At 43.4% G+C, this 15,357-nt stretch overlaps 1 protein-coding gene across 2 annotated transcripts in view; it reads left to right on the top strand.

The window, feature by feature from the left end:
* Window positions 1-15,357, top strand: part of LOC126188200 (uncharacterized) — a 318,265-nt gene that overhangs the window by 43,988 nt on the left and 258,920 nt on the right. For both annotated transcript variants that reach the window (XM_049929743.1, XM_049929742.1), the window contains exon 3: window positions 13,351-13,468. In XM_049929743.1, the coding sequence (XP_049785700.1) occupies window positions 13,351-13,468 (118 nt within the window). The remainder of the gene's footprint in view (window positions 1-13,350; window positions 13,469-15,357) is intronic.

A 15,357-nucleotide genomic window follows, 5' to 3' on the forward strand; every position in this document is an offset into this window, starting at 1 on the left:
GAAGACATGTAAAGTTTCAAACAAACACAATTAAAAGGCACATAAAACTTCATCAGCAAAGTAGAAACACTCGCCATTTATACACACAAGCAAGCACACCAGATGCACACATGACTGCCAACTCCAGCGCCTCTGGCCATATGGCAACACTGTCATGATGGGCGACTGACAGAGATTAAGCTTCTTCTGAGAAGATCCAGAAAGCTGTAAATTATTGTGCTAACATGTTCTAAATGTGCATTAATCACTATTTTGTTTTGGTTCTCATTGCTAAAAGAGCTTCCTAGATATGTAAATCATGCACCTCTCTTGAAGATGAAATTACCTACAGCCAAATATTTATCTGGATTTCTAATCTAGGATGTGCTGTTTGTCCTTCACTCATATGTAGACAAAATTTCATGGCAATTTTATAATAATTTTGCAATATTTTTGTAAGATTATGGTTTGAGATGTTTATTAGGGCCACATCTATATAAGCAAGTGTGGTGATTTTTAACACCCTTCAGCAGAGTACTTATAGAATCTTCTTCCATTAATTTTCTGTCCACTTTCTTTTGATGTGATGATAAATAGAAGAAACGGGATGATGTCATCACATCTCATTGTAGAGTTTAGCATAAACTTCTTGGTTTTTCCTACATGTCTCTTTCGTTTCTATAGATTTTTTGTTTTTACTTTTTAGACTGTACTAAGTTAACTTGGAGGGGAATTCAGTTTCTTTCATAATGTTTATTGGTACCTGTAAATCTACAATGTCGTTCACTTCCTTTGAATACACAAGGAGAATAGCAACATTTGCATTAACAATTATGGAAAGGATAGATTGCTGCTCACCATAAAGTGGATGTGTTGAGTTGCAGACAGGCACAATGAAAAGACTAACATATTAAGCTTATGGACAAAGCCTTTTTCAGAAAAGAGAAACTCACACAAGCAATCACATCTCAAACACACATGACCTTTATCTCTGACTGCTCAGGCCAGACAGAAACTGAAACACGTTGGATGGGAGCAACAATACCTAGTGGAGTGGGGAAGGGGAAGGAATAGTAGGTTATGGGTGAGGGAAGAGATAGCAATGTTGCCTGCTGGACTGTGCAGGGAATAGAGGTGGCAGACAAGGCTAACTGGTGCAGTGTTGGGAGGGAGGAGGAGGAGGAGAGGGAAACAGGGAGTGGAAAGGAGTGGAGCAGAGAAAGGAAAATGATTGGGGGGTGCATTACATTAGAGTAGTTCACAGTGAGTGTGGGGCCTGAGTTGGGAGGAGGTGATAGGACCAAGGGGAGGAAACTGTTGGGTGGAGGTTATGAGGACAGCAGGTTACTGTAGGTCGAGACCAGGCGATTTCGAGATTTGAGAATGTGTTGTGAGGATAACTCCCATTTGCATGGTTCAGAAAAGCTGGTGGTGGAGGTGAGGATCCATATGGCCTGGGTTGTGAAGCAGCCATCAAAATCAATTGTTATGTATAGCTGCATGATGTGCCACAGGGTGGTCCACTTTGCTCTTGGCCACAATTTGATAGTGGGCATTCATATTAGTGGGTAGCCGGTTGGTAGTTTCAGTTCCACTCTGGCCTGAGTGGCCAGAGATAGGACCCCCAGTGGGTCCGGGGGTAAGAATAGGCCCGAGGTATTCCTGCTTATAGTAAGAGGCAACTAAAAGGAGTTCCACACGTTTTGGCCTTTATGTGATGGTCCCCTGTAGGGTTTGACCTCCATTCTTCAAAATTTTCCCAAAGAGTGAGCCAATTGGGGAAGGGCACCTTACATGGTGCATCATGTCCATTGTGCATTGAGATCTTTAGCCCACTTTCTCGTCGTCACATTCCAGTCCCACTCATTCTCCATCTCTTGGCCAAGGACACCTTCCTGGGTGCGTTTTCCACCATGCACTATGAAGTGTCACTTTCTGTGTTGACGATGACCATGGACTTCTTTGCACCTGATATCCAGCATGATAGCTCGTCCGTTGTGGTGGGGCCACCATGTACCCTGTTGGTTGTAGCCCCCCTGACCACACAGGGATCACTCTGCTGATGCCTGTGCCATTAACTCCCCACGTATGCCAAGGGGTGGGTGCCCATCCCCCTGGGGCATCGGGACTCCCTGCAATGGCCATCCTGCCAGGTGGCCTTTGCTGTGACTGGGTGGTGCCTGTGGGGAGGGCCCCTGCTCAGAGTGGGTGGCATCAGGGCAGATGACACGCGATGAAGTGTAGTCCATCATCACTTGCTGGTGGTGAAACACCAGCAGTCTCTAAGTGTTCATGAGCTCAGTTCAACACACCGAAGTATGACCCCAAATTGTAACCCCTTCCTGACCACACCATGGGAGGAATTTCAGGCTGAGGATGGCAGCGGATCTTATTCGCCCCAGTACCTTGTATGTTCAAGAGCTGATGGGGAATATTTCAAGATGATAAAGCCTCAGTTTTTTGTTGAGCATTTAGAGGAAAGGTAAGGGGAGGTGGATGGATTGTCCAAAATGAGATCTGGGTCAGTCTTGATCAAAACAGCATCCTCTGTCCAGTCATGGACGTTACTCACTGGGGGATGTTTCTGTAACCATCTCGCCCCATAAGAGCTTAAGTATGGTCCAGGGTATCATATTTCACAGGGATCTTCTTTCGCAGTCTGACAATGAGCTGCTCACCGATGTAGAGCAGCAAGGTGTAAATTTTGTCTGGCATGTCCACTGGGGTCTGAGGGATAATCAGGTTGCCACCGGTGCCTTCATCTCGGCCTTCGACGGTGATACATTGCCTGAGAAAGTCAAGGTGATGGTCTACTGCTGTGATGTAAAGCCCTATATCCCTCCCCCGATGCGGTGCGTTAAGTGCTGGAATTTCAGCCATATGTCTTCCCGCTGTATTTGAGATTGTGGAAGCCCATCACATCCCAATACTCCATGTTTCCTGCCTCCCATCTGTGTCAACTGCGGAGAGCACCTTTCACCTTGCTCGCCAGACTGCAGGATTCTCCAGAAAGAAAGGAAAATCGTGGAGTACAAGGCCCTGGACGGACTGACCTACACTAAGAGAAAATTTGAATGCCTGCATCCTGTACGTACGACATCATCTTATTCCGCCGCTACAACAGTTTTGGCACTATCAGCTCCGCCAACCCAAGTCACCTCTCAGAGCCAGAAGACTACACTTGCCAGCTTTGATGGTGGGGGGTATTTCCCTCTCAGTTGCTCCCGCACTGCCTACTTTGGGAGCAATACCCCTCCAACCATCAGGGACGTGCGTCCCCACTTCTAAGCCAGAGAAGCGTAAGTCTTCTTCATCTTCTTTTGCTAGGAAGGGGTCCCTTGGGTCACTCCCTTCCCAGGTTTCTGCTTGTGGGAAAGGTGACACCCACCAGTGGCTGAAGAGCTCAAAAGCAGCTGGTCTTACGGCTTCACACTCATCCTCAGTCCCGGAGACTGTGCCAGTGAAGTCCTCCCAGCCAGGGAATCCCAAGGAGCAGCGAGAGAAATCCAAAAAGAACTCCCCTAAGACCAAGGAAATTGCGATGGCACCCACACCACCACTACCTACAAGCTCTGCGACTGAGGATGGGGGTGGAGATTCTGGCATCCACTGAGGACCCAGATGTTGCCAGACCCTCAGACACAATGGATATAGATGGATATAGATTGCTCAGGCAAAAAGTCGGTGGCAGCAGGTGACCCTGAGGTGTAAACTGCCTCATTGAATGTTCCATGCCTTCTCAGTCTCACGATGACATCACCCTCCAGTGGAGTTGCAGCAGTTTTTCCACTGCCTGGCTGAGCTATGGTAACTGTTAGGCTTTACACCTGCTATCTGCATTGCCCTCCAGGAAAGCTGGTTCCCAGCAATGTGGACCCCTGCCCTCCGCAGATATAAGGGATATTACAGGAACCGTAGCAACTGTAATAAAGTGTCAGGTGGAGTTTGTGTTTATGTCCTAATCTCAGTCTGTAGTGACACTGTGCCCCCTTCAAACCCCTATCTGTGGCTGTCAGAATAAGGAAGACACAGGAAATAACTGTCTGCAGTGTATATCTTTCTGTAGATGGTGCAATACCCCTTAATGTATTAGCTGCACTGATTGACCAACTCTCTAAACCTTTCCTACTTTTGGGAGATTTGGCACCATGCTTACTGGCTGAGGCAGAGATGTCAAACTTTACTGTCTCAGTTCGACCTCTGCGTCTTAAATACTGGGGCCGCCACACATTTCAGTGTGGCTCATGGTAGTTACTCGGCCATTGATTTATCAATTTGCAGCCCAGGACTTCTCCCACCTATTCGCTGGAGAGCACATGACGACCTGTATGGTAGTGACCATTTCCCCATCTTCCTGTCACTGCCCCTGTGTCAGGCCTATGGACGCCTGCCCAGATGGCCTTTAAACAAGGCGGACTGGGAAACTTTCACCTCTGCTGTCACTGTTGAATCTCCCCCACACAGTAACATCGATGTCATGGTTGAGCAGGTGACTACAACAATTGTTTTTGTGGCAGAAAATGCGATCACATGCTCTTTAGGGAGCCCCTGGCATAAGGCAGTCCCTTGGTGGTTGCTGGAAGTTACTGAAGCAATTAAGGAGTGTTGGTGAGCTCTACAGCAGCATGAGCAGCTCCCTTCCCTGTAGCACCTCATAGCCTTTAAACCGCTCCTTGCCTGCATTCGCCAACTTAGCATACGACGGAAGCAGGAGTGTTGGGAGAGGTATGTCTTGACCATTGGGTGCCATACGTCACCTTCCCAAGTCTGGTCAAAGATCAATCATCTTTTCAGGTACCAGACCCCAACCAATGTTCCTGGAGTTACCATAAATTGTGTGCTATCTACCGATGCAAATGCTATTGCTAAGCATGTTGCTCGAGCCTCTTGTCGGAGAATTACCCCTCCAACCTTTTGCACTCTCCAAAGGCGGCTGGAAGGGAAAGTCCTCTCATTCACTACACGTCAAAGTGATTCCTATAACGCCCCATTTACAGAGTGGGAGCTTCTCCGTTCCCTTGCACATTGCCCCAATACAGCTCCTGGACCCGATCGGATCCACAGCCAGATTATTAAACATATCTCATCTAACTAAAAGCGACATCTTCTCGTCATCTTCAACCGGATCTAGTTCGATGGCGTCTTTCCATCGCAATGGTGGGAGAGCACCACTATTCCAGTGCTCAAATCCGGTAAAAACCCGTTTGATGTGGATAGCTATCAGCCTCACCATCGTTCTTTGTAAACTGCTGGAACGCATGATGTGTCGCTGGTTGGGTTGGATCCTGAAGTCACATGGCCTACTGGCTCAATGTCGAGGCGGCTTCCGCCAGGGTCGCTCTACCACTGATAATCTTGGTCCCTCGAGTCTGCCATCCGAACAGCCTTTTCCAGATGCCAACACCTGGTAACTGTCTTTTTTGACTTATGTAAAGCATACGACATGACCTGGCAACATCATATCCTTGCCACATTGTATGAGTGGGGTCTCAGGGGCCCGCTCCCGATTTTTATCCAAAAATTTCCTGTCGCTCCATACTTTCTGTGTGCAAGTTGGTGCCTCCCATAGTTCTATCCATATCCAGGAGAATGGGGTCCCGCACGGCTCTGTATTGAGTGTCTCTATTTTTAGTGGCCATTAACGGTCTAGTAGCAGCAGTCAGGCCCTCTGTCTCACCTTCTCTGTATGCAGACGAATTCTGAATTTTGTACTGCTGCTCCAGTACTGGTGTTGCTGATCAGCGCCTACAGGGAGACATCCACAAGGCGCAGTCATGGGCTCTAGCCCACGGTTTCCAGTTTTCAGCCGCAAAGTCGTGTGTCATGCACTTCTGTCGGCGCCGTACCGTTCATCCGTACCCAGAACCTTACCTTCATGATGATCCACTCACTGTAGTGGAGACATATAAATCTTAGGAGTGGTTTTCGATGCTCGATTGACGTGGATTCCTGATCTTCATCAGCTTAAGTGCAAGTGCTGGCAGCACCTCAATGCCCTCCGTTGCCTGAGCAACACCAATTGGGGTACAGATCGCTCTATGCTGCTGGAGCTCTACAGACCCCTTGTCCAATCCCTAATTGACTATGGGAGTGTGATTTATGGTTCGGCAGAGCCCTAAGCAATGCATTTACTCGACCCTGTGCACCATTGCAGGGTTCGACTAGCGACAGGAGCTTTTAGGGTGAGTCCGGTGACCAGCGTACTGGTGGAGGCTGAGGTCCCTCCATTGCAGGTCAGACATGCACAAATGCTCACCAGTTACGCTGCACAAATTCGTAGTTCTCTTGAGCATCCGAATTACCATTTCCTTTTCCCGCCCACGGTGGTCCATATCCTGCATCGGCAGCCCAGGTCAGGGCTAACAATTGCGGTTCGTGTGCGGTCCCTTCTTTCCAAACTGGAGTCCTTCCCTTTACCACCTCTACTTACTGTCCGTTCACGTACGCCTCCATGGTGTGCGCCTCAGCCGCAGCTTTGTCTGGGCCTTTTGCTTGGCCGTAACGACTGCATTAACCCTGCCGCTCTCCTCTGTCATGTCCTCTCGATTCTTGATGTGTTCCGGGGCTCTGATGTGGTTTACACCAACGGCTCAATGGCTGATGGTCATGTAGGCTTTGCTTATGTTCATAGAGGACATATTGAACAGCACTCCTCACCAGATGGCTGCAGTGTGTCACTGCAGAAATGGCGGCCATATCTTGTGCTCTTGAGCACATCCACTCATGCCCTGGTGAGTCATTTCTCCTGTGTACTGACTCATTGAGCAGCCTACAAGCTATCGACCAATGGTACCCTTGCCACCCTCTAGTAGTATCCATCCAGGAGTCCATCTATGCCCTGGAACGGTCCCATTGCTCAGTGGTGTTTGTGTGGACACCAGGTCACGTTGGAATCCCAGGCAATGAACTTGTCGACAGGCTGGCCAAACAGGTGATGCGGAAACCGCTTCTGGAGATGGGCATCTCTGAAGCTGACTTGCGTTCTGTCTTATGCTGCAGGGTTTTCAGGCTTTGGGAGAGTGAATGGCATAACAGTATGCACAACAAGCTGCATGTCATTAAGGAGACAACGAATGTGTGGAGGTCTTCCATGCGGTCCTCTCGCAGGGAATCAGTTGTCCTCTGCCGGCTCCACATTGGCCATACAAGGCTAACGCATGGTTACCTACTCCATCGCGAAGACCCACCTCTCTGTTGCTGTGGCTCCCAAATGACAGTCGTCCCCCTCTTGCTGGACTGCCCACTTTTAGCTGCTCTTCGGCGGACTTTTAACTGTTCCACCTACCTACCTTCAGTGTTGGGCGACGGTGCCTCAGCAGCAGCTTTAGTTTTACATCTTATCCGTGAGAAAGGTTTTTATATTTCTATGTAGGTTTTAGCGCATGTCCTTTGTCCCTCTGTGCCCTCCACCCTAGTGCTTTTAGGGTGGAAGTTTTAATGTGTTGCAGAATGGCTGCCTTTTCCTTTTTATTTTCGTGGTCGGCCAGCCACTATAAATTGCTTTCTTGTTTTACTCTCTTCTGTTTCAAGCGTCTCTCTGTTGTTTCCTTGTCCTCTTTTGTTCCTTCATTCTTGTGGTTTTTCCTTTCTTTCTGTTTTGTGTTATATGTCTTGTCTCCCAGTTGCGGCATTTTTTTATTAGGAACAAGGGACTGATGACCTCATAGTTTGGTCCCCCCCCCCCCCCCCCCCCCCCTCTTTTAAACAAACCAACCAACCAGATATAGGGTCATGTGTTTGTGAGATGTGTTTCCGTGAATGAATTTGGGTGTGTTTCTCTTTCCTGATGAAGTCTTTTGCTGAAAGCTTAATGGGTAACAGTCTACAACTCAATTTGTCATCTTTATGATGGGTAGCAATCTATCCTTTCCATAGTTATTGATATTTCAACCTATACTTCCCATTATTTAACATTTGCATTAAATTTTTTAAGCTTTTTAAAATATTTCTTTTTGGGTAAAGAAAGTGTCTATTATAGATAGATGCAAAACATGTTGCTGTGAAACTCACACTGGTAGTAAAGTTCTTCTGCCAGTAGTTGCTAATCAGTTTACGAGACACTTTGTAGGTGATAGTCTTAAATATGACATTAAATATATTATCACTGCTTAAAAAAGAAGGGTATATGGTTATTACTCTCCTCGATAGGGACAACAGGAACAAGACCCTTTCCAAAGAAAGTAAAAGATAGCAACCAGGAAAAGTAAAGAGTAAAATTTCCAGGTGCTAAGGAAGGAAGTAAATCAGGTACGGAAAAAGTTTGCTTGATGTCAAATATCTCATTCTTTTTGTAGTGTGATCTGTCAGTCTGCAATGTGTTTAACACATAGATTTACATGTTTTCATGTCCAACTATTGTGAATGGATCACATAAATATGTATTTCTGTTCTCTACGCGCTTACAATCAGTACCAAGAAATAGTCAGTACTGTGGTTGTTGCATTATGCAGTAAGATTTGATATAAAGTGAGATTCTTGCTGAACTGTTTGCAGACATTTGTTCTGATCTTCCAAATGATTCAGATGATGTTACTGAAGGTGGTAGTGGGAGAAAACAACAGGGATATAATCAGCCAAAGTGAGATAACTGTTAATGTTTAGACGACGAAGCTTCTGATACTGAAAGTCATGTGGAGAACAAGATAATTATTTTAGAAATATTTAAAGGAATTCCAGATGTAAAAGCCCTTCCCAATGAGATCAGAAGTGTTATAAGCACTGTGGAATTATTTCTACGGGATGAATTGTTCAGTTAGATATTGACACAGTCAAACTTGTATTACAAACAAAACAAAAACTATTTTAAACAATCTCCCAAGTCTCCCCAATTTACGAATGTCACCTGTTGAACTGAAAAGATTTCTAGGCATGATTATCTTGATGGGACACACAAAAAAAGATTATTTGGAGAACTATTGGTCAACAGATCCTGTAATAGAGACACTGATTTTTGGCAAGCTAATGAACAGAAATCGATTTGAGCAGATATGGAAATAATTGCATTTCAAGGACAATTCCTTACAAAACAGTCATGAAAACAGTGACTACAAAATTGAACCTGTACTAAAGTATCTCCTAAATAAATTTCAGATTGTGTACAGTCCCGAACAGGAGCTTTCTCTTGATGAAGCAGTGATACCATGGAGAGGGCGGCTTCATTTCCGGACTTATAATTCTGGAAAACTTATCTTATATTGTTTGTTTATTCGTTTAGTTTGTGAAATTGTAAGTGGATCTATCTCCAATCTAGAAATATACACTGGGGATGGAAGAAAGCTTCAAGACACTATTAACTCTTTACTTTCATTCGCCTTGGCATGTGGCATCACATTTATCAAGACAATTATTACAACAATAAAGCTATTGCCAAAACACTTATAGAAAGGAAAACAGGAGTTTGTGCTACACTATGAATCAATAAAGGTCTCCCTCAGTGGCTACAAACAGAAAACAAATGTTTAAAGAAAGATTACATAAGAATAAGAATCTTTATTAGCCATTCAGTATTTTCTTATACAATGGGCTTCGTCAATAAGTTCAATTACAGTATAGAGATGGTTATATTCTCTTAACAATGTATATATAAATCATGTGAAATTTAGTGTAATACAATAGCACACATTTGGAATTTTATATATTATTAATTTTACAATAAAAAGGAAAGCATTATACAGATTTATATTAAGCAGGGAGTATTCATGTTGATGACACTATGTCACTATCATATACATGTTGATAACACTATGTCATTATCCTAAGCTATTGATACAAATTTAGGTCCTACTACAGGCAGAGGTACCTTTTTCTATGTTAAAACAGCAAATCTTCCATATTACAATCTTTAAATTCATCAACTGAGTAAAATGCTTTACCTTTGAGCCATTGACCCAATGTTGTCTTAAATTTACTTTTAGATACTGTTTGTACAATTTTAGGGAGCATATTAAACAGTTCGAGGCCTACATATTTATAACTATTATGTACCTTAGACAGTCTAGAGTATGGCAGATCAATTGTGTGATTTCGTCTTGTATTGTGGGTGTGGACAGATGACCTAAGGGGATATTGAGCTATGTTTTCTTTTACGTGTAGTAAGCAATAATAGATGTACTATACATTTGGAAGACAAAGTGACTTTTTGCTGCAGGTATGGAAAGATAAAAGGGAAGTGAGAATGATAATAACAGTTCGCAATGTGTCCATAATTGTGACAGGAAAAAAAATTGACAAGGGGAAATCATACAGAAACCAAAATGTATTGTGATGTACAATAAATTTATGAAAGGTGTGGTCAGAGCTGATCAATATCTTTTGTGTTGTGGGATAATGCGTGAAGCCAATAAATGAACAAAGAAAGTAGTTTAGTTTCTAATAAATTGTGCTTCATTTAATGCATACGAAGTGTACAGAAACCTAAATCCAAATGTACACAAAAAATATAAAACGTTTCTAAAAGAAGTTCTAAGAGCCTGGACAAGTGATCAACCAGTTGGTGCAGCAAATTGAAGCAATCTGACCTACAAAATGAGCACCTGGTAAGGATCCACCTGGTTGATTGTCAGGGGACATGAAAGGACATACTATTCTGACTACTGTGGGAAGTGGAAAAAAGAAAGCCGGCCGCTGTGGCCAAGCAGTTCTAGATGCTTCAGTCCGGAACAGCGTGACTGCTACGGTCGCAGGCTCGAATCCTGCCTCGGGCATGGATGTGTGTGATGTCCTTAGAGTTAGTTAGGTTTAAGTAGTTCTAAGTTCTAGGGGACTGATGACCTCAGATGTTAATTCCCATAATGCTCAGAGCCATTTTTGAAAAAAGAAATATGCAGCTCGACCTTGTAGAGTTCGCGCAGTGCGTTGTAAAATAAGTGAAACAAGATACTACTGCCAATTCTGTGAAGTACCATTGCATAAAGGCGTGTGTTTCCAGAGATATCACACCTTTGAGAATGTTAGAACATTAGACAAACATGTCTGCCAATTTTTGTCGGCAGCAGACAGCGATAAGTGCAGCTACATTCAAATGAGGAAGGCGCACTCGTTTTGAATGCATCTTACAAAAATTGTCAGGAACTGCAACAAAAACCATGGTGTGGCATCTGGTATGCTATGTATTATTAAACTCTGTTATTTGAAGGGCCTCTTATGGCTTTTACATCAGATAAGAATTAATTATTGGCTTTAATTCTTTAATATCATCTTTATTGTTATTTTGTATATGATGACAAAAGTACGATGTGAGATGTACCTAACTGTAAAAGTAAGATACCATGTTCAGTGTTTTAAAATAGTTGTATAATTTTATTGAGTGATCCCTCTATTTCATTGAGTAGCATCAGTGATAAATAACTAGCTTCAAAGATAGTTATATGTACTCAAATATTTGTCATGCATAAACAAGTTTACAGACAGTTGTCGTTCCCTTTGATGACCTTCAATTCAGTAATAAGGGGAACAAATAACACAAGACACCATATGTTCTACAGTGTTTTTGGGTTCACGGAAGCAAATGGAGATGTTGGTTGTGAATGTTTGCAAAAACATTACATTTGTGCTTCTCACTCACAATTTTCGCTTCTCACTCACATTTTTCTTGTGTGTTATTTTCATCAAAAGAAATTTGGCTAAATGAAAGTTCCAGAACTAAAATTGTACATAAAAATAGATTTTTTTTAGTGCATGGACAACTTAAGACAAAAAATTATGGAAAATATAGATTGCTACTCATTGTAAAGAAGACACAATGAGTTGCTGACAGGTGCAACGAAAAGACTTATGCGTTAACCTTCCAGTCAAAGCCTTCATTGGAAGAGAAAAACTCACACACATTCAAACAAGCAAGCAACCTCACACACATGACTGCTCTATCTCTGGCTGCTCAGGTCAGACTGAGGCTGAAATGTGTCACACAGGAGCAACAATCCATAGTGGAGTGGAGAAGGGGGAGAGATAGTGGGGTATGGTTGTGGGAAGATCTAACAGTGGTGCCTAATAGAGCATGCAGGGACTAGAGGGGACAGGCAAGGCTACCAGGTGCAGCATTGAGAGACTGTGAGAGAGGGAGGGAAGGGGAAAGGGGGATCAGAAAGGAGAGAGCAGAGAAGCAAAAACATGGTTGCTTTGGCAGGGAGGAGTGCAGAATGAGGGTGAGTTGAGAAGACGTGATAGGGCAGAGGGGGCAGAAACCTTTAGGTGAACGTTGTGGAGACAAGGTTACTGTGGGTTAAGGCCAGGATGATTTTGGTAGTGGGGAATGTGTTGTAAAGATAAATCCCACTTGTGCACTTCGGAAAATCTGCTGTTGGAGGGGAGGAGATGGCCGGATTGTGAAGAACCTATTGCAATGAATCCTGATATGTTCAGCTGCATGTTGTGCAAGAGAGTGTTCTACTTTGCCCTTGGCCACAGTTTGGCAGTGGGCATTTGTCCTGTCACATAGCTGGTTGGTAGTCATACCGATATAAAAATCTAGGCAATGATTGCAGTAGAGCTGGTACACAACAGGCCTGCTTTCACAGTAGCCTTGCCACCTGTCTGCCAGGATGAATGTCCACTCCAAACTCTGACCAAGACCAAAGTATATCACCCTTTTGCACAACAAGAAGCGGAACATAACATGCTTGATTTCAAGGGCTGCTTCACAATCCGGGCCATATGGATCATCCCCTTCACCACCAGCTTTCCTGAACTACATAGATTACAACATATTCTCTGCTTCTGACATCTTCCCTCAACCTACAGTAACCTACTGTCTCCACACCCTCCACCCAACAGTTTCTGGCCCCTTTATTCTATCACCTCCTCCCAGTTCATGTCCCCTCACCCTCATTCTGCACTGCTCTTTGTCAAAGCAACCACCAGCCTTTCCACTTTCTCTGGTCTTCTCCTTTCTGCTCACCCTTTTCCCCTTCCCTCCCTTCCTCATAGCCTCTTTATGCTGCACCTGGTAGCCCCCCCCCCCCCCCCCCCCCCAGTCACTGCATGGTCCGCCAGACGCCAAACACCACTGTTTCCTCTTCCCGAACCCATACCCTATTACTCTATTATCCCTCCCTCTTCCCCGCTCCACTACGGATTGTTGCTCCTGTTTGAAACATTTCAGTTTCGGTCTAGCCTGAGCAATGAGAGAGAGCATTCGTGTATATGAGATTGCTTGCTTGTGTGAATGCATGTGTTGCCCCCCCCCCCCCCCCTTTTTTTTCCCCTGAAGAAAGCTTTGGCCAAAAGCTTAATATGTTAGTCTTTTAATAGTACCTGTTTGCAACCTAATGTGTCACCTTTATGGCTAGTAGCGCTCTGTCATTTCCATAATTGTTAGTATTCTGATCTGAACTTTCCATTGTTTGATAACTTGTAGATGATGCATTTAAACAGGTGTCATCTTCTACTACAACTATATCAGGAAATGAGCAACTGTTACTGTACCAAGGAGACATACTGAAGCCTCATGCACAGTTCAGAAATATACAAGATCCTAAAAGTGGGTGTAGTGGTAAGTAAATTAATTAATTTCTGTATGCTTCTCTGATACATAATAGTAATAATAATGATGATGATAATAAAAATAATTACTACTTTACTCAACATCGAATGACACAAAGATCGTTTTTCTGAATTTGTTATTTCATAACTTTTTTTATGTTACTACTTTTGCAGTGTACTGTGATATGTCAAGGCAGGTTTACACATCAAATGGTTTATATGAGAAACTTAATTTGAGGGTAGAAAAGTTTCAGCTTGGCAACAAAGACTTTTCTTTGTTATTTATTTTAGATGTGAATGAAATAAAATTGTATTTGCAATGATTATATTAAATAATACTAATTACTTATATGAAATCTGTTTGAAAATTTCTGTATTCTGTGCAAAACTGAGACACTCGTCTTGTGAGTAGTATGGACTGGCAATCAATACTCTTTTTAGGCTGACTTTAAAATTTACAGTGGGGAGAGATGTGGCTGAGCTGGGCAATTCATTGACAAGTGTCAGTCGTGCATACAGTACGTTTCTGTAATATAATGCAATTCTGTCACTTATGAGATGAAACTGATCTTTATTTCTAGTCTGATATTTTGTGTTACATGAATGCGTGGTGTCTATTCTTTCAGATGTGTCTGAAAGAACAGACACCATGCAGAATCCACAGCTGTTATACATTATATGTAAACTGAAGAAAGAAAAGGAATGGGAGGGGATGACTGTTGTCAGCTGCATCAGGACATTACGCAGAATCAGTGGTGATGAGGGAAAATGTGTACCAGACCGCCATTCGAACCCAGGATCTTCTGCTTTTTTAGGCCAGTGCATTAACCACTGCACCATCTGGGACACAGTATTATCGCAACTGTGCAGAGTATCTCGGTACACCTCATGACCGATCCACATTCCCATCGACTTCCCAGGGACTATGGATAGCTGGCGCTCGATGGGAATGTGGCTCGGCCGTGAGGTGTTCCGAGATAGTCCACGCAGTTGTTGCAATAATGTTGTGCCCCGGATGGTACAGTGGTTAATGCACCTGCCTAGTAAGCAGGAGAGCCCGGGTTCAAATCCCAATCCAGTTCACATTTTCAGTTGTCGCTGCTGATTCCATGTAATGTCCAGATGCAGCTGACAGCAGTTCCATTTTTCCCGTCTCGACCTTTACTTAACACATAATGATATTTTGCAGGTAAGAGTTTACACTTTGTGTTCAGGCCAGCGTGATTGATTTAAAAATATAAATGTGCATAAATTATTATCCAAGCTTTAGGAAATAATGTGACATGAGTCTCTTGATTATGTACCGCAAGTTATTCTAATACCCTTTTTCCACAAATTTAAAAATGTGTAAAGGTGTGGCATCCCATACTACTGTTCCATAGTTCATTCTGGTAGACACCACTGCATGATAACCAGACCGTAATACAAGGGTATCATTGCAGTAGTTTCTAAGAGTATTTATCACTAATATATTTTTATCCAGTTTGCTTGGCAAGAGTGAATCCCAGTGAAGTTATCTCGTATTGTTATTTGCAGGTGTTTTATGTAGTTTTCTTTGAGAGCAATAATAGTTTCAATGCAGAATTGCATTTCAGAATCTGTCTGTATGTGTGTTGAGTTAAATCCATTACTGCTGTTTTCTTGCTGCTGGTGCTGAGGCGACTTTCATTGCAATAATGAACTATTTTATTTACATCTAAATCTACATCTACATGATTACTCTGCAATTCACATTTAAGTGCTTGGCGGAGGGCTCATTGAACCACAATCATACTATATCTCTACCATTCCACTCCCGAACAGTGCGGGAAAAACGAACACCTAAACCTTTCTGTTTGATCTCTGATTTCTCTTATTTTATTTTGATGATCATTCCTACCTATGTAGGTTGGGCTCAAC

This window comes from Schistocerca cancellata, chromosome 5, assembly GCF_023864275.1.
Source record: "Schistocerca cancellata isolate TAMUIC-IGC-003103 chromosome 5, iqSchCanc2.1, whole genome shotgun sequence".
Lineage (NCBI taxonomy): Eukaryota > Metazoa > Arthropoda > Insecta > Orthoptera > Acrididae > Schistocerca > Schistocerca cancellata.